At 41.5% G+C, this 19,373-nt stretch overlaps 1 protein-coding gene across 1 annotated transcript in view; it reads left to right on the forward strand.

The window, feature by feature from the left end:
- Positions 1-19,373, forward strand: part of URB1 (URB1 ribosome biogenesis 1 homolog (S. cerevisiae)) — an 80,722-nt gene that overhangs the window by 1,370 nt on the left and 59,979 nt on the right. Inside the window, exons 3-10 of the mRNA XM_015415538.1 lie at positions 1,459-1,610; positions 3,673-3,805; positions 4,682-4,778; positions 6,724-6,809; positions 7,536-7,661; positions 8,632-8,762; positions 10,256-10,451; positions 13,546-13,683. Of these exons, the coding sequence (XP_015271024.1) occupies positions 1,459-1,610; positions 3,673-3,805; positions 4,682-4,778; positions 6,724-6,809; positions 7,536-7,661; positions 8,632-8,762; positions 10,256-10,451; positions 13,546-13,683 (1,059 nt within the window). The remainder of the gene's footprint in view (positions 1-1,458; positions 1,611-3,672; positions 3,806-4,681; positions 4,779-6,723; positions 6,810-7,535; positions 7,662-8,631; positions 8,763-10,255; positions 10,452-13,545; positions 13,684-19,373) is intronic.

The following is a 19,373-nucleotide window of genomic DNA, read 5'->3' on the forward strand; positions in this document are numbered from 1 at the left end:
CCTTCACAAAGCCTGTAAAAACAGGTCATTAATTTGCACGATCAGTGGAATCTATGCAGTTGCTATCCATGGTTTTATCCTGCCTTCCTTTGAGGTTGCATTTTTCCAGCTGTGGATGTGCTGTATCTGGGACAGTGTGATTCTTCCCCATATGCCACAACTGTTGCTATTGGGATTGCTGGTTGAGATCTGGTTCCCTCTTCCTCACAAATTGTGTGTGCCTGTACCATTTTTTTTTTAGAGTGAACCAGATCTGCATACTCAGAAGTAATCTGTGCAGCCTGTCCACTCATCCAAAGCTTAAAAAACAACAACAAAAATTCAAGGAGCAGAAAGGCCACTCTTATAGCTTGATCAGCTATTTTATGAAATGTAATTTTAAGCATTATGATGGGTTACATTCCAAGGTGTGCCTATGTGAACGAAGAGTACTTCCACTGGTTTGGATCGAATCTCTTGCCGTTTTCACAGGTCTCCCACTTTACTTTCACTCTGCACTATTTTCAAGGGTCCTTCGACACTCAGGAACAGTTTTTGGGGTGTTGCAGAGAGCTGCTGAAGAAGGGAAGAAGTAGGACAGTTCTGTTCCCTGAACAGAATTCACACCCATGTTTTAATTTTCTTTCTAGTTGTGAAGCCCCTGTACCAAGTCTGGCTGCAGCACCTCCCCCCCCTTTTAAAGGTTGCATATAGCAGCTTTGCTGTCTTGTTCCCCAGGATGGGATATTGTGTTAGTAGCCCTGAGAGTACGGCACTTCATACAAGTGCATTCAGTCAGAGCTTTCCTCTGTAAACCGCTTTGCCCTGAGTTGTAGCTCTCTGCATGTGGGAGAGCTGTGAAAGGGGGAGAGACCACCCCCAATGGTAGAGGATTCCTACACTATCATCTTAATGAGAGTTACAGTCTTCTAAGTGTAGTGAAGTCAATGGTCTTAGAACGGTGTAACTTCATTTAGGATGTCACTGCTGTGACCTGCTGCTGGAGGAAAGGATGCGGTGGAGGGTGTGATCTTCACCAAAATGTGTTGAGAGTACACTTCATTAAACTGCCTGCTTGCTATCAAAATATTTTTTTACAAAATTACCAGTTTCCCTGCAATTGTGGTTTTTAAGTCTACTTTAACTTCTACTTCAGTGTGAAATGGTACGCAAAACTCAGGTCCAGCACTGGGATTTAGTGTGGTTGCAGTCTAGAGCTGTTGTCCCAAAATAGCACACCACAGCACTGGAGGTTTGGTCAGTTCTGACAGTATGAGAATAGAAGCTGGGCCTTCCCGTCTTTAATGTTCCAAGTTGACAATTATAGGAAACAATCAAAGCATATTTTGGACCTTTCTTTCTAGGTCCTTTCTTTCTTTATTTCTTTCTAGCTTTCTAAGAGTTCATGGCTCCTCAAGTCACTTAAGCATCATTTGGTGTTTTTTCTGTTTTTATCTTGAAAATATTTGTATATTGCAGATGCTGCTCATCTTTCAAGCTCTGGAAAGCATTCTGCTGCGAACAGCAAGTGATCTTTTCCATTTTCATGTTGTTGGGATGAACATCGTAAAGAAGCTGATCAACAGCTATATGAAATTAATTTATGCTGCTCTATATTCTGAAAATCATAGGTAGGTTAATTGTCAAACACCACAACCCATAGTTGTTCATCTGAGAACAGCTTGCCTGCATCCCAGTGAATCAGATGCAAAGGATCAGATTCAGATATTCCATTCTCCTAGTGGTGCAGTCTTTCACTGGCTAATCATGCCTTGTGTCAGAGGAACGCTCCACCATTACCAGAACAAAACCCTTGTGTACTACCCAAAGTTCCAGCAGATTTGATTTTTAGTTGAGACTTTTCCTATTCTATTGCCACTTAATTTTTCCTTTCAGGTATATTTATTTGTTTATTAAATACATAAGCCACCAACATAGATTAAAAAAGCCTTCAAGGTAGCATTTTGCTAAAAAAAAGTAGCATTTTGCTGGTGCTTCAGAGACCACTGTTACACAGGCACAGTACAATTTTTGTTTCTCTGTATTTTTCATCTCCTTATACTATAGTACTATAGTATTGGAGAGATCGCCTAGCACATGTACCTTAAAGTGATAGTTGTATCAAAAATGTAGCTTGGTTTCTCGGGCAAAAAAAGACATTTTGTTGCTTGAAAAAGAAAATTCTCACCCACATAATTATAGAAATATCACTATTTCTATCACTAGAAATATCACTACTGCTAAAATACATAACTGGAAACTTGCTACTTTTTCATGGAACACTAAAATCTGGTGTTTAGAGTAGGCCACCTCACCCTGCCTAATGATAGGGCCAGTGCTAAGACCAAAACGTAATGGTGTTTAGCCTTCAAGAGTTGTTTAAATACATGGTCTATGATTTTTAGTTCTGTAGTACTGAAAACATGGGTTTGTTTCTTTGTAAGTTTGTGATACTTATGGGGGAAAAGATGGTGACAGTTGCCTATCAGTGTCAATCATTGGCCTTGATCCAGAAGGCCACTGTTGTGGAATGGGCTTTGTTCCTGACTTTCTTGACCCTTAGTCTTCGTACTGCATTGCAAGCACCTTTTAACATGTCTCTTGCAGTACAGCTCAGGAGCCTATAGACTGAGAAAGTAGGATAAGTATGCATGAAAAAGAACTATTTTCTCCAGAAGTTGGTGGCCGAAATTCTTGAAAATGTGCAAGATTCCTATACTTACCTACAAAACTATTTTTTGTTTTGCTGTTGTGGAAGTACAATTTTTTTGATGTATGGTATTTTTAGTACAAATGCTGACGTATTTATAAACATTTAAGAATAGTTGTCACTATTCTTGTTGTTACTAGTTGTTACTATTGTTGTTATTAGTGTGTAGTTTCTTTTTTTGCTAACACTGTGGGTGTGTTGGTCTGTATGAAAATATAGAAACCTTGCTGCAATTATGCTTTATTGAAAACATCTTACAGCTCTAGTTCACGCCAACCTGTTTACATTAAAGAGTTTGATGTCCCTAGACAATTATCCTTATCCAAGTTCATGCTCTACCTTGATATGGAGAGTAGAAATCACATTTCATGTAACTTGGCAGGAAGTTTTAGAAATGGGTTAATAATATTGCTAAGTATTTTTAGAGTATTCTAATCGCTTTACATTCATTTATCCTGGTAATCCTCAGAAGAAAGGTACTATCCCATTTTTGCAAACGGAGGGGTGAGTCTGAAAGAGTATGGCTTGTTTAAGGCTATCTGGGAAGTACGTGCCCCAAAGGGTATAGAATTGGGCTACTTGTCACTACAGTTGCTTTTAGGCACATCATGATTAAGGTTCTCCACTTGTGGAATGTTTTGATTGAGAATCAGATTATGTAATATTAAGAAAGTAACAGCGGCTAAACTTCTGTCTGTATTAAAGTAAGTGTGGATCTCCTGTTTGCAGTTTAAAGTAGTTATGCTTGTTAGAGACTTTCTTTTATTCCTTATTCATTTTAGCCTTTTATAGATGAGAAAGCCAAATAAGTTGCTTATGTTTCGACTGACAATGAATGCTGCTAAGTGTCTACTGCCTTATTGACATAGCTGCAGCCTGCATCACTTTTATTTCAAAGATATCAGTTCTTAATTTTTTCCCCACTGGTTTGTTTGCCAGTGTATCATTTAAATAGCACCCTCTCTCTCATTTTATTCATGCAGAATGTCTCGTCTGTGCCTCACCTTGCTATCATCAATGGTGACACAGGGGCCAGATGCTGCAAGGGATGTCTACAGCCACTTTGATTTTAATAATAAGTTCTTGTCTGGGTTAGTAAAAAAGAGAGATTATAAGGTAAGAGGAAACATATACAGTGAGTGAATAGTGATGGCTCAACAATGTTGATTCTCCATAGCTTTCAGAATACTGTTTCTTTGGTGTTGCTGCTTCCATCCTTGCATTAGAGTGTTTCTTGTACATATGGACCAGAGGCCATTGTCAGCCTCTCCTTGATTTTCCTGTAATGATGATAATTGTTGGAAAAATCTTTGGAAGTTGCATGTTTGGAGACAATGATCATGCTTCCTTTTGCTAGTATAACTGTGCTACCTTCACAGTTGCTTCTTTGCATGTCCACTCTCAGGGTTTATGTTCCATGTATATTGACTTAATGGATAAGTCAGTGGTACTCATTTTGTGACTCTTGGGGAGCCACATTTGCAATTACAATCAATCAAAAGAGCCACATTTCATCCCTAACTTGAGACCTGTAACCTCAAGGAGACTCCCGCAAACCCTGCTGGGCCCCATGGGCTTGCTCAGCTTTCTGAAATGTGGGTCAGCTTCCATTTTGGTGGACAGAGCTCATAAGAGCCACAAGTGGCTCCCAAGCCACTGACTGAGTATCACTTGGGTAAGCGATGTCTTGCATTTTATGTAACATGCAACAAAGACATAAGTGTCTTTGTATATATGCTCAGACTGACCACAATGGAGGCAGCATAACTAGTTAATATTCATGTAAAGGGGGATCTGTCGTAAAACAGGGGAGGTAACCCACCTGAGCTAATATATGGTAAGTATAAAAATAGTTTTCATTGTTAATAGACAATGAATTGTCTGCTTAAATCTGTAAACCCATTCTTTTATATGCATTTCACATTTCTGTTTGCACTAACAAATTGGCATTTGCCTAACATATATTCTGAATGTCTCTTAACATTTATCTAGGGCAAGCCCGATATCCGTATGGCATACATACAGTATGCTCTCTCCTTCTTAATTACTGGTGATGACATGACCCTTGGACACATTCTCGAGTTAAAAGGTATTTGACAAGGTTTTTTTCCCTTAAAGGCCTAAATCATTATTTCTTTTATTAAAGTGGGATGCCCGTATTTGGAAGAAGGGTAAGGTAGTATTAGGTAATCCTGCCCTAGGGGAGGGGAACCACAAGTGGTCAAAAAAAGCACCCACCTATTGTCAGGACCCACAGCAAAACAACGAAGTACACGCTTCCAAGAAGGTTTTACTTTTATTGAAAAGCCATAGATGCAGTAACATGAACACTGTTAGGAATGGCGGGCTATTCATGTGCATAATAGGATATAGGGCATTCGTATGCGCCCTCCCCTAGTAACACCCAATTAGATGGGCTCCCGCGCACGGGATTCAGGAAAGTTTCTAACGGTAGCAAAAGCTGGGAACCAGAACGATCCCACGGAAGGTAGACACCACACTCCTCCAGTACCTCTTTACAGATAAGCGTTGCAGCTGGTAAGCAATTAAGCGCATAGAAAGGAATGCAAAACAATCAGAACGTCTCTCCCTACTCATGGCAGCTTAGCTGACACCTATCTCCTTTCCCTGTGCTGTAGGGCTGGCAGCTTGACGCCACCACTGATCCACTTCAGCACGAATGGAGAGGGCAAAGGGCTCTTTAACCTTTTCCTTCCAGTGTGAACAGTACCAGAAACATCAGCAGCGAGATTCTCATGCCCATTAGCTTGAGCTTTATCCCATGCATTGGAGTCAGCAGCTGAGAAGCCTCTGTCACTGTTCATTGGAGGGGAGTGCAGGGTATGAAGAACCCTTGTGTCTTGTAATTTGTAATTTAAGGCCTGGTTAAAACATGACACTGACTCTTATTAGAAGTACTCATCCAAAGGGACTTTACATGCACAAGGTCTCACTGAAGCTCTTATTTGTGCAAAGCAGTTATGCAAAGTCCCATGGGTGAATCATGTAGCCTCAGCTGATACTGCATTAAAATTGGAAGTTGTGTAATGTTACTACTATCTCAATGGGAGAGCCCTTTGTCTTAGCTAACTCCGGGTAAAGTGACTCAGTGCATAAATGGGCCACAATGGAATGGGGGCCAAACTGCAGGCCAGATAGGAGGCAGATTGAGCTTCCAAACTGCCAGTTTTGTGTATTCGTATTATATTTGTGTCATAAAAAGTAAGTTCCTAATATCAGCCAACCTTTATGTATGAATTGAAAAGGAATACAGACTCGAGAATCTAATCTAAAAGCATAAGCTAAATGCTGCATGCTTTTTAAACAATAAATATTCAAATATCAAGTCTAAGTGTCTTTTTTTGTTTTGTTTTCGTATTTTGAAATATTCTTAAGTATTCTAATAGAGTTTGACACTATTCCTTACATGTTTTTGAAGCTTTGTTGCTCCTTGGAAGTGTAAAGCACTTTTGATATTTAACGATAAGCTACAATATAGAATTATCAAAGGAAAACTGTATGAACTGTAGTCTCTGATGAAGAAATGAAACCCCTAAGACTACCTGGGATCTGCTTTAGTAGTAGTTCAGTTTAGAGAGCTTAAGGATTGCTACACCTATGTGGACATATTGTGGAGTTCTAAGCCTTGCCAAGCTCATTTTATCACTTAATGGGTTACTCTTAAAAATATTGGTCCAGTTCAGGGTCTATATCTTTATTGATGAAATGATTTTTTTCATTGCATATTCATGAAACAATAGAAAATTGGATATTAGAATACTTATGAATATTTCATAATACAAAAACAAAAAAATACTTAGACTTGATATCTGAATATTTATTGTTTAAAAAGCATACAGCATTTAGCTTAGGCTATTAGATTAGACCCTTTACATATGTTCACTGTTTATTCTGGGCATTGGCACTTACAATGTAACACATACTTTTTTTATGCACCAGTAACATTGATTTCATTTTTCAAAATACTTTCTGTCTTCCAGTTATAGTTCGTAATGTTTTATATTGTTTTGTAGATTTCATTCCCGATATTTTTAGAACTGGATTGAAGGAAGATAGAATTTCTACAATTAGCCTTCTACTTTCCACATTGACAGCGAAGGTATTATCTTTGAAATGGCTTTGTCCTCCAACTTTGTCTTTGATTTCTGAAAATAGCTTTGCTGTGATTTTCCAAAGAATCTCCTGTTACTAGCTGCAATGCTTGGCTGCAGTTTAGGTTTATCATTGTTTCTGTTATGGACTCTTTGTTGGATCATAAAGCACTCTAAGAGCTGGAACCTATAATTAAAAAATGCTTACATTCACTTTCTAGGCAACCAGAACACTGATACTGCAGATCAGTAAGGAAACTGTGAATACTTTATACACATGCAAACATGCTTTGTAAGATGGCTTTAAATCTAGTTAGCTGTGATGTAGGCCTTCCAAATAAATTGGAATAACATCTTTTTCTTATGACTTTTGTCAAGTGAGGTACTGTTTTTGGGGTGGGGGGCATGGGCTGTAGCTCAGTGCTGGAACATCTGCTTTGCATGCAGGATGTTCAAACTCCAGCATCTCCAGTTTAAGATCCTTTGGATTCTCTTCCAAAAAGTATCTGATTAATGTGAGTCTTGCTGAAATCATATTTAATAACAGAAATCACTTTGAGCTTGTGTTCTGGCCTCCGTCATGCTGTGGGAACTAGCTCCAGTGTGTAATTTCTGGTTGGAAAGTGTTCTGTCCTGCTGTGTCATATGAAAGAAACAAGAACAGAAGAAGAAGAAAGTGAGAATGTTTTTGTGTTACACTTGAAATTGTGGGAACTTTGTTGTGTTATTTGTAGGTGGTTCACAACAGAAGTATCAGTAAGACCCAGAAGGTGCGCTTTTTTACTGTAGATGCGTTGAGCCACATTGCTTCACTCTATTGCTGGAATGGCATCACTGATGTCAGCACTGAAGATGTTAAGGTATATCTGTTCTATTGCCTCTAGAAAGAAAGACATGGCCCTGTGATGAAATGATTTTGTATAGGGTAAGGAGTAATTGTATTTAAGGCTGGTTTTGGTGCATATGTATTGGGGTGGAGACAGTAGGCAGATATGTCCAGTGTAAGCATTGGCCCATATTGTTTAGAGATAGAAATGCCAGGGGGATTTATTCTGTCCTTTCTCCTCTCTGATTGTGATCAGAATGTGTTTTTATTCTCTCTGTACACGCTGGGGCAGTAACTATGGCTGCGTTCAGACTGGCCATATGAAGCGCTAGGGAGTCATGGCAAAAAAAACCCGGAACAGACCCAGAACAGCTTGGTAAAGTTGGTTGCGGTATTCCCATTCTCACCGCAGCGAACGAAGTGGGAGGATACCATGGAGGAAGCGCAAGGGAACGTCCGCACTGTTGGGCCGCCCTGGCGAGCTGCTAGCGGCTGTTTCCACACTGGGCTGCATGGGCGCAGCCAATAGGGCAAGATCACGCAGGCCCCGACAGCGCCTGCCCGCGGAAACAGCCGGTGCCTATTATTAATGACTGTGGGTTGTTCCCGCCTTAGCAGCGCTTACATTCACACTCAGGGAACTGGAATCAACCTGCTCTACACACAGTTTGCTACCACTTTCACCTGGTATCTTTTAAACTCGGGAGGGAAGTGGCACAAGACAGCTTGAGTATGGCTGAGGGACGTTGGACAGATGTGCCTGTGTGAACCCGCCCCTTTAATCCGCTACTGAACCGCTACTGAAACGTTTGGCTGCCAGGCCAAACTACCAGTCTGAACTCGGCCTAGGTTTATAATCTACTGCATTCTTTTAAGTCCTCTCTTGTCTTATTAAACAGCAGGGACACATGCTGATCATTGAAACTGCTGTACTTAAAAAAAAAAGCAAAAAACAGTTATACCTTAATCCAACCCCCCGTCCCCATTCTTTCTGTTTTTTGCAGGCTACCCAGGACCCTGAAGAGGCAGGGAAGATTATAGTAAGGGAATTGGTTCATAACTTTTTAATGGACCTCTGTTGTTCTCTGAAACATGGCATTAACTTCTATGATCCAAGTCTTGGCACAGCAGGCAGGTAAAGTATTCAAGTTGTGCAGGTGCTTACGATATTTAGGCTAGAGGTTAATCGTTTGATTCTGAACTGAAGTACCTTCTTCAGCCTTGTCTGATGTATTGTGGGCTGGAATAGTGGCCCCACCTGGTAGCTTTCACGTAAAGCTAAGTGGGTGTGGGTAAGAGTGAGACTTCCGTATCCCAGCCTCACTCAGAGGCACAACTTTTAAGGCTGGCCAGGGTCCCATACACTGCATTCACTACTGCACTTCTGCACTGGGCTTGGCAGCACATGGGGGTTCTGGCAGCTTCCTGGCTGTTGTCCCATGCTTTGCTTTGTTCCCTCAGCTTCTTGGCAAGTACTTAACAGAGTGTGGTCAGTGTGGCCTGCATAGAAAACTGAATGACATTTTTCTGTGGATTCCAGGTTCTTGTTTTGATTTAAGGAGGATAGATTTTCAAGAATGTGTTTTCCATGATGGACAATAATTGCTGTTATTGAGTGTGAAGCTGGCTCTGAAGCTTCAGTAGTATGTATGCAGGCAGTAGTCCTTTGAGGGAGAATCGTTTACCATTTCACCTTAAGAATGTTCTTGTGGAAAAATGCTTAAAGGAGATGGAGGTGGAAAGGTAAACAAGGTTAAGCCCAAACATTTTGTGTCAGAAGTCAGAGGATCACAGAATCTCTTGGGTTGGATCACAGAATCTCTTGGGCTCATAACTAATTTTAGCCATACCTGGGTTATCAGTCATCTCTTCTAGGTCTAGTTCTCTGCTAATGTTCTGCTAATTTCTAAATGCCAATCATTCTTTCTTGCAAATGAAAATACATATCTGTCAATGTATTTGTTTGAATTTCATTCAGATTTTAGTGATTAATTTCAGTGGCTTATGAGATTGTTAAAGTATGTCAAATTGTGTATGTCAAATTGTGTAAAAAGGCTTGTTTGTAATGGAAGTGACTCTACAATGTCCTGCTGTTATGAACATAAAACTGGGCCCACAGTAATCTGATCAAAATCTTCATTCAGAGTGGCAAGCTAAGAATCTGCCACAGGAAGTGGTGGTGGCTACAAGCATGGACGGCTTCAAAAGGGAATTAGATAAGCATATGGAGCAGAGGTCCATCAGTGACTATTAGCCACAAGGTATAGATAGGGGCTCTGGGGGAAGTGATGCTCTGTCATCTTGGTGCTTGGGGGGGGGGGTCAACAGTGGGATGGCTTCTAATGTCCTGGCCCCACTGGTGGACCTCCTGATGGCACCTGGTATTTCTGGCCACTGTGTGATACAGAGTGTTGGACTGGATGGGCCTTTGGCCTGATCCAACATTGGCATCTCTTATGTTCTTATGTTAATTCAATCCCTTATTTCTAATACTGCTTTTTTCTGCTTTTGAATGGCCCATGGGCCATAATGAAGACTGACTGACTGACTGATACTGTTAGCATTTGTGTTATGACTGTAATTTGACAGATGTCACCATGATGGCCCCCCCCCATCTGTCTTTATTAGAGGAGGAAATTTGGTGCTTCTGCGCTTTCTCCTGCGTTTAAAGACTGCTGTGGAAGATGAGATGGTTGCTGACCTTATGGTGAACATTTTCAAAGTATGCCCAGATTTACTGAACAGATTCTTTAAGGAATCTCAGTATTCTTTTGTTCCCAGACTGAAATCAGCTTGGCTGGACAATATGAAATTGTTAAGGAAGGTAAGAACTGTACAAAATGTTTACAAATTTCTGCTTCATTAAGATCATGATAATGTATTGAAAGGGCTCCCCAGGTGAACATTTTGTATTTTTGGTGAATAGTAAATGAGTTTGCCTTTGTTCAAGGCTTGTTCATTATTTATTGGAGATTAATCTCAAACTAGCAAGATTCATGGGCTCTTGTGCACTCTTTCAGTGTGTCCGCCCCTCCCCCCCGGTCACAGCCGACTTACGGTGACCCCATAGGGTTTTCACGGCAAAAAATGCTCAGAGGTGGTTTGCCATTGCCTGCCTCTGGGTTATAACCCTGGTATTTCTTGGAGGTCTCTCATCCAAATACTAGCCAGGGCTGATCCTGCTTAGCTTCCAGGATCTGACAAGATTTGGGCTAGCCTGAGCTATCCAAGTCAGGGCACTATAGAAAAGAAATAGTGTCTGATCCATGCTGTACTGTATTTATTTGAATTAGGTGTCTCCCTCAGACAGAAATACTCTATCTCTGAAAACAATTGCATTACAATGTCTACTTCTGTTAGGCTTTGGAGAGAGAAGACGCAAAGCAATTATGCCTGTGACCATCGGAAACCCTAGCAATGTCTCATTTAATAATGAAAGCTACTGAATTTTGGATTTGATATGTTCTGTGCTTTTACATTGCTTACGTAGAATACACACATACAGAGTAAAAGGCATTTCATGCTCTTGACCCTTTTCTGTAAATAAACTGCTGTTATCTGCACTGGGTTCTTCAGAATGAATGCATTAACTGGAGACAGAATATGACTGCTATACTTTTTTATTGTGTTTATTGAATTCCTGCAACACTGCCAGAGCTCTATAGAAGTGTCCGATTCCCCATGCATTTGAATAAATCCACGTTTGAAGAACAAAGTAGAGTTTATTATAAAGCGATGATTAGATCAGAACACAAGCATTGTTAGGAATAACTACAAGACTCATAGGGAAACAAGACTCATAAGGAACTTTGAACCAGGTTAGGACCAATGAGTCCAATTCCCGCTGGTGGGAAGGCAGATAAAACAAGCGCCCAATTCCTTGGGAACACAACGGTTCTGCAACATAAACACAAGTTCAGTTCTCAGGCATGAGATACATAATAAGCTAAGCAACGCCATAACTCTATCCCACCTCCAGCTGGTTGACCTTGAGCAGTTCCGCAGATGTAGCAAGCAAAAGACAGTAAACACCTACACAGGGAAAACACAGGGGGGATGGACAGGGCACAATGTAACATACAGAAAAGAACACCTTATGGCAGCTTGCTGACAAGAGGCTGCTAAAGAGACAGCTGTGGGACTTGGCTCTTGACAGAAGTTTCCAGAGCTGATACATATTTAGTGCTAGAAATTTGAAGGAAAATGTTCTAAAGAAAGTAATCAAATTTCAACCTAAGTCGAATCCAACTAATTGAGTTGGATTGACATTAATGCATATGCTTTATTCCTTATACCTCACTTTGGATGCTTGCAGAAGGGTGATTCAGAAAGGTAACTAACAAATAAATGTGTTTTGGGGTTTTTAAAAGGGAACAGTGAACATTAAATTAATTTTATTAAGAGACTGAGTTTGACGTTGGAGAAATTATGTAACAGTGGCTGAATTAGGAACTCTCCAAAATTATGAGTAGCTTTTATATCAATAAAGATTCGAGTATTTTAAACAGGAAGAATGTAAAAGTTGTCATTCTTAACACAATACATACTGTAGAAAAGAAAGAAGAAAGCTAACTGCTGAAGATAAGGGACTTTAATTTAATGATACTACTCATTTAACCTACAAACCTTGAGTTGCTTTGACAGCTCATATGCTAAAACTGGAACCATAGAGCGAAGATTAGCATGAAAATGAGAGACAGAGAATGGCATCCTTTAAAAAAAAACCTTGTAAAACTTCCATGAATATGAACTTTTTAGCCTGGAAAAAAATACAGATAGAAAGTAAAAACAAAGGCATTTGAAAAGGTGGTAAATATTTAGCTGGTCTGGGGAAAAAGTAGACGATTTAGGGAAAAGATTCCGCCAACAGTAGGCTTATGGAGTCATAAAAGGTCTCTGGAGAATTATCTATTCTTCCTGTGTGTTTCTTGGTTAAAGCATTTTAGCAGTGTGTACTGTTCATTGCTACATGAATAACAGGCTTTTTAGACTTGGTCTACAACATTCCTTTTCAAACTTATATGTCATTAATCTGACTCCACAATATATCATGCTCCCCTAAAAATACATTACAAATCGTTAAAAAGAAGATGAGAGACCATAAAATATAAAACTATAAAATAGCAAAAATGTCGAAGATGTCATTGGGGGTGGGGAATTTGCTGGTTTGAAAAAATTGCTGTGTAGTTAGCAATATTCCTGAGTTTCACACAAAACTGGAAACGAAACTAATGAGTGGCTTGCAGTGTATGTATGCTGTTACTTTAGGTGGCCAATCCTTTTTGTTGTCATAGCTGCTGGAAGCTGAGGGAAAGTTTTTAACTACAACCAACCACAAATGGCATTCTGCCCTAATGAAGTGAGGCTGTGTTATTTAGCTGTACCCTATGTACAAATCCATTCAAAACAAGGAGTGAACATGCCCATGGGTGTTGGAATTGGGAAGATTTCATTAGTGGTTCTTCCTTGGCTGCCCAGCTGTTTTGCCTAGCACAGTTGGTGCCCTATGGAGAATTTCTGCCCACCATGCAGCAGTGCTGATTTTTACTCTGACACAGGGGCCAGGGCAGCCTTCCACTGCCAGATCAAGGGGAAGCGGGCCTCTTAGGAGCCTGGCATTGGATACTGTGCTCACTGCTGTTTTACAGAGCTGTTGGCTTAGTGTTGTTTAATAATGGTTTAAAGGCCATACTTGGATTCTTATAATTCTGTTGGCCAAATTCCAATTTTAATGGAGAGTGATAACATCGGCTACCTGTTTTTAAATTTCAAATAATCTTTCTCCTCTGTGAAATTGGACATTCTGGACTTTTTATTAATGTCTTTTAGATAATACTCCCTTTGTATTAGTTCTGTTGGATTGGAGTGCCACAGAATTATATTTGTACCATCTAAGAACATGTTTTGTTTAATTTCAGATCTATGAGGCTCAGCCAGAGGTTTCCAACTGTTTTAAAACTGCAGAGTTTATTCCACTTCCGAAGTTGCTTTCCATGGTGATGGTGACAACCATTCCAGCAGTATGCAATAAAGCAATGTTCACCCAGGGATTAAATGTAAGAGTTTTTATCATTTGAATGTGTATAGGGAGGAGGGTTCTTCTGGAAACAGCAAGGGAACTGGTGTAGCATAGGGGCTACAAGAATGACTACCAGTGCAACCTAAAACAGAGTTAATATCCTTCTAAACCTATTGACTTCAATAGGCTTGGAAGGATATATATCTACTTAGGACTGCACCCCTCCAGACATGGGTATAGCACACCTGGCACTCTACCACATAGGTAACACAGGAGAATGCGGAAATGTTTTCAAACTGTGGTCCTAGGATTGGAGCAGGTGTACTTGAGGGGGGAGCAACAACAGAGAGCTGGAATGTGGAAGGGGAGGATGCTTACCCCCTGCCTTCTGAATCACTGCTGTCAGAGTCCTGCTGTCCAAAGAGTGTTAGTGACTGCTGGTGTCTCCGGGCAGTGCTAACAACTCTTTTGCCTCTGTGGAGAGCCCCAGGGCCAGGAACAGATCAGGAGAAGGAGGCTCTGAGATCCCTGGTGATGCCCTGCTATGGCCGGGCTCCAGTGGCCTGGCAGGATGGGTTTGGTGCCCGGGGGCCTGTGGCACACAGCAGGTGGAGGACTCTCTCCCCACAGCAAGCACCCTTCTGCACTTTCACCCTCACGGCACACAGAGGTGTTCGCACTCAGGAGGGGTTGGAGGGTATAAATGGGTTCCATACATGGGACTCCAGAAATGTAATCTGTCCCCAATTTGGAAAGATCATAGAGGAGTGTGCACCAGGGTGAGGTTTCCTGTGTGTTTGGTGTGTGTAGCTTTCAGGGAGCTCATTCTGTACACTTTTGAACCTGTGCCTGACATTTCCTCCTTGACCTTAGTCCTGTTGGGCTTGCAGTGCCACAGTTTCTACTGAAGGGGTGGGGGAGATGGCCACTGGCCTGATCCAACATAGCTTCTCTTATGCTCTGGGACTGGATACCTCTGTTCCAACTTCTTCTGTGTCCTATTCCCACATTCACACCTTTAGCTTAAAGGTGACTCCTGCTCCAAAGTGGAGTAGCTTTGGTCCATTTGTTGTTATATTGCTAATCTGGATAAGGAATGTGTTGTTTGTCTGTGTCAATAACAAAAATAATAATAATAATAATAATAATAATAATAATAAATTTACCCTGCCCTATTCCACAAGTGGGCTCAGAGGAGCTGAGTATTTCCTAATATTTGCTTAGGATAAGCCTCCCCACTTTTGTACCAAATGCCTTAATAAATTCCATGTATTCCTTTAAAAATATTGAAATCAGGGTTCTGTCATTCTTTAATTATTGAAAACTTGCTACATCTCTTTAGGTAAAACATCCCCGCTTTCTGCTCCCTGCACAAACACACAAACTAATTCCCCACTGTAGTCTGAACACATGTTCATGTGTTTGTGGGGGCGAGGTGTGAAAAGTGCTTTGAATGCTTGGGAGGGCTTTAGAGATGCGTATAGTCATAGTTGTTCTTGGTTCTTTCTCTTTAAAACTTAGAATTAAGTCAGGAATTGATGATATTTTTAAAGCCCTTTAGTTCAAAGTGAACTAGATTTCTCTAGCTTATTTTTTTTAAAGAATGGAAGTATTGTCATCTAGTTGCCTTAGTCATGAAGTCATGGGTTGTATTTCCACCTTTCTTTCTGACTAGTTGTGTGGCTTTGTAAGAATTGCTGTCTTGTTTGTCATTTGTCTTACTGTATATAAAATGGGATATCTGGTCCAGGTACAGGCCACTAGTGAATCTTCCAGCTACTGTCAGTTCTTTTGCACTCATGGAAGCTTGGCTTTTACATATACAGGGATCCTAGGAATGTGAGCTGGAACAATGTGTATGGGTTGGGGGAGCCTGTGTTGTGAATGGTGTTGTGGAGACTTCCGGTTTTGGTGTTCTAATGGCGGACACGTCTCTTGGGAGCTCCCGAGGACGTGATCCGTGAGCTTGCAGATGAGCGGGGGTGCGATTGTACGCACCCCCCCCAGAGCCTTTGCGAAGGGCTACTAGCCATGAGGCACTGAGGATCTCCTCTCCTCTGGCACGGAGACGGTGGATTGAGGCGTTCCGATGCCCCGATGGTCTCGCCGCTGTGTTCCAGTACTGGTCTCAGAGACGCACACCGGGACAAGTGTGTGGAAGTGGAGCATTTTACACATTTGATGGCGAGATCTACATCATCTACATTGAAAGTGAGTTTGGTTGAAATGAGAACCAGAGAAATGGCTGAAAGTCCCCCCTAAAGTAAGCGAGGGGGGGTGGGACCCCCCACGGAAATAAAAATGGACTTAAAGCATGCCTTTTAAAGGGGGGTGGAACTGAAAGCAAAATGGGACTATAGTAAGGAACTTACAAGAAAATTACAGGTAATTTGCAGACTTTAGAGACTTTTGGCAAACTTTGTTAAAGGTAAACAGCTTCAAAGATGTCACTGAAGAAGACAGAGAAAGATAAGCAAACAAAACCTAAGCTTCCTTCAGGAAGTGCTAGCCCGGCGAGTGTGGTCACGCGACCGAAACAACCATAGACTTCTCTAAGATGCTAACAGAAGCATTGTGACCCCTGCTGGAGCAAATGAAGACACTCAATCAAAATTTCGCTGCACAGCAACAGCAACTGGATGAGACTTTAAAAAAAAACACACTGAGCAAACAGCTGAGAATCTGAAAGAAGTGGATGCCAAGACCAAAAAGCTTAAAAAGCAAATGCAGGATATGGAAAAGAAGAGAAACTCGGATGAAGCTCAGCTTCTACAGCTACAAATGGAAAAGGTAAGCTTTTCACTGAGATTCCAGGGAGTTCCTGAGACTAAAGGGGAGAATCTTACAGATTTTGAATGATGCTTTGGGACCGGAGGCAGATTTTAAAGCGGATTTTCTACAAGGTGAAATGGATGTAGTCATATTCAGAATACATAAAGAAAAATAATCTGCCCGGTGAGGTGGTGGTGAGATTCTCCAGGAGACAAGTGAGGGATCAGATATTAAAAGCAACAAATGGAACTACCCTTAAAATTGATGGCAAGGAGATAAGAGTTTTGAAAGACATTCCCTTTGAACTAAGGAAAAAAAGGAAAAAATACAGAGACTTGGCTGTGTTTCTACAAAAGAACAACATATCCTACAAATGGATCGTACCCGAAGGCATACTCTTCAAATTTAAAGATAAGAGGGGAAAATTGACTCTGTTATGAAAGCAAGAGAGTTTCTGCAGCAACAATTGGATCCAACAGGAGCAGAGGATGAGAAGAGCAACAAGGGGAGTGGTGATGAAGCACTTACTGGAGAAGATTCGGATTTGGAACTTGGGGTGGCTGCCCCCAAGCAAGGATATCGATAGAGGGAAAGAAGAGTCAAATGAGATGCTAATTTTCTCTGAAGTTTGACTTTTGATTCTTATTATCTAACCGTTCTTGTGCATGGTTCTTTACTAAGTCAGAATACCTGGACTTGAATTATTTAAGCGATGTTAACAATCACTTACAATGTAACAAATTACTCTTTTTTAAAATTCAAAGCTATTTTATTGTAAGCATTATATGACCCCCACCTCTTGGGTTTTTAGTGGTTTATCTTTACTTTCTCCCGTAGTTTATAGTTTCCCCTTCCCTATTTTTCTTGTAGGTTTTAGAAAATAATTTTCTTTTGGGGAAAAAAAAAAGAATGGTGTTGTGGATAGGATAAGAATATAAGAAAAACCCTCACACAGTAGCCAGCAATGCTCCCTCTAAGCTGTGGAGTCTTGTGAGCAAACATTCTACTTTGTGAGCTACTGGCACTAAAGTTGTGAATGAACGCTTTGGCTACTGCATAAATTAGTTTTCTCTGGAGCCATCCTTCCTGGGCGAATACAAAAAGATGCGAGCCAGACTTCCGGGCTTTGGCGTTTTAAAGATGTCCGTGTCTTCTCGCAGCTCCGAGAGACACTTGCCATGAATCAGAGGATAGGAGGGGGCGCGATCGTCCACACTCCCCATGGAGCCCTTGGGCAATAGGCTCCTAGCCAGGGGAGAGCCCTTCCTTTGTACCTTGCTCAGCGCTTCCCTCTTTGCCCCAAAGGTCCTGTCCTGATTCCCAGCATTGGACTCAAAGCACACGCCGGGACAAGCGTATGAAGGTTTGGCGATTTAACTCTGCCCAGCAAGATCCCAGGGAGACCTGTTGGATTGTCCTGAAGACTGATGAGTGAGTTAAAGTTGAAGCGAGATATCGAAGCCCTGATGCAAAGCCCCCCCAATACAAGTGGGAGGGGACGCCCTACCCCCTAAATGACCTAATGAAGCGGAAACACGATGGGGAGGGACTGAGCATGCAGTGGCATGGATTATAACAGTAGTACTAGAGCAAAGAATTTTTCCAAAAAATGAGCATTTACAGCCCTCTGAGGCTTTCGCAACTTTTTTGGTAAATGTAAACATCTCCCCAAGATGGCGATTGGAGGCATTGAAGTAGGCGGGACCCAAGCTTTCCTCAGGAAGAAGGAGATCGGAAGGTTAGGTCAGGTGACCTACGGCTTAAAATCGTTTGCCCTCTGCTGGCTAAAGCGGTGTACTGGAGGGAACCGGCTCTAAATGTTGCTGTAATTTTAAACCAAGAAAGCAGCAAATCTTTGATCATAGAGGAAATTAAGAATGTATGGAGACTCTAAAGTTTAGCTTATATTGGATTGTTGCAGGCCGATTAAAAAGTGATTTTGGAGCAAAGGGCTTGGTCACCCTTATTTTATAAAATCTGCCTGCAAAGTGAACAGTCGGATTCTCCAATCAGCGCGCATCGGAAGCAACAAAAGGAAGGACTCTTATGATCTAAGACAAGCAAGAAAGCGAATGAAAGTTCTGGGGAAAGCGGTATTAATTGGACAGAGCCTGTTATATTGAAGCTGATAATGAAAGAAGATTCAACAGAGAAGGAAGAGGATAAATCTGTGTGTTTGTATGGACTGAGGGAACCTTGGCTCCACAATGTTTTATCTGTGGCGGGGGGGGGGAAGCATATAGAGAGATGTCGAAGTCTTTCAAGGTCTATATTTTTGTTAATTAGCTATGGAATTACTCTCTTTCTAGCCTGATAAGCTGGTTTTGATAACTGAAGCAATGATTGATGATACTCCTCATGTATGAAAGTGATCATTAAGAGTAACAAATATTTTTTATAAGCAGTTTGTAACCTTCAACACTTGGGCTTTTAGTGCCTGCTTTTTCTTTCACCCATAGTTTGTAGTTTTCCCTCCCCTTTTCGTTGTAGTTTTGTAGGTTTTTTTAGAAATGCAAATAAAAAAATCCCCTTCAGGGGGCCAAAAAAAGGGGGGGGGGAGTGCGAGCCAGAGGCTAAAAAACTGTGAGCTACCTCACACTAACTCAGCTTAAAAGGAACACTCCTAGACTCCATCCTAGACCCCTTCCAGTCCGGCTTTCGCCCAGGGCATGGGACGGAGACTGTATTGGTCGCCCTTACTGACGACCTCCGACGGCATCTGGATCGAGGCGGTGTGGCGGCGCTGTTGTTGTTAGATCTGTCGGCCGCATTCGATATGGTCGACCATCAGCTGCTGACCCACCGTCTCGCCGACGTGGGGATTCAGGGGCTCGCCCTTCAATGGCTTACCTCTGTTCGCCGTGGTCGGGGACAAAGGGTGGTTATAGGGGAGCAGCAGTCCCAGAGGCACCCTCTAGTGTGTGGGGTGCCTCAGGGGGCTGTTCTCTCCCCGCT

This window comes from Gekko japonicus, unplaced genomic scaffold (genome assembly GCF_001447785.1).
Source record: "Gekko japonicus isolate JY-2015 unplaced genomic scaffold, Gekko_japonicus_V1.1 scaffold1865, whole genome shotgun sequence".
Classification (NCBI taxonomy): Eukaryota; Metazoa; Chordata; class Lepidosauria; order Squamata; family Gekkonidae; genus Gekko; species Gekko japonicus.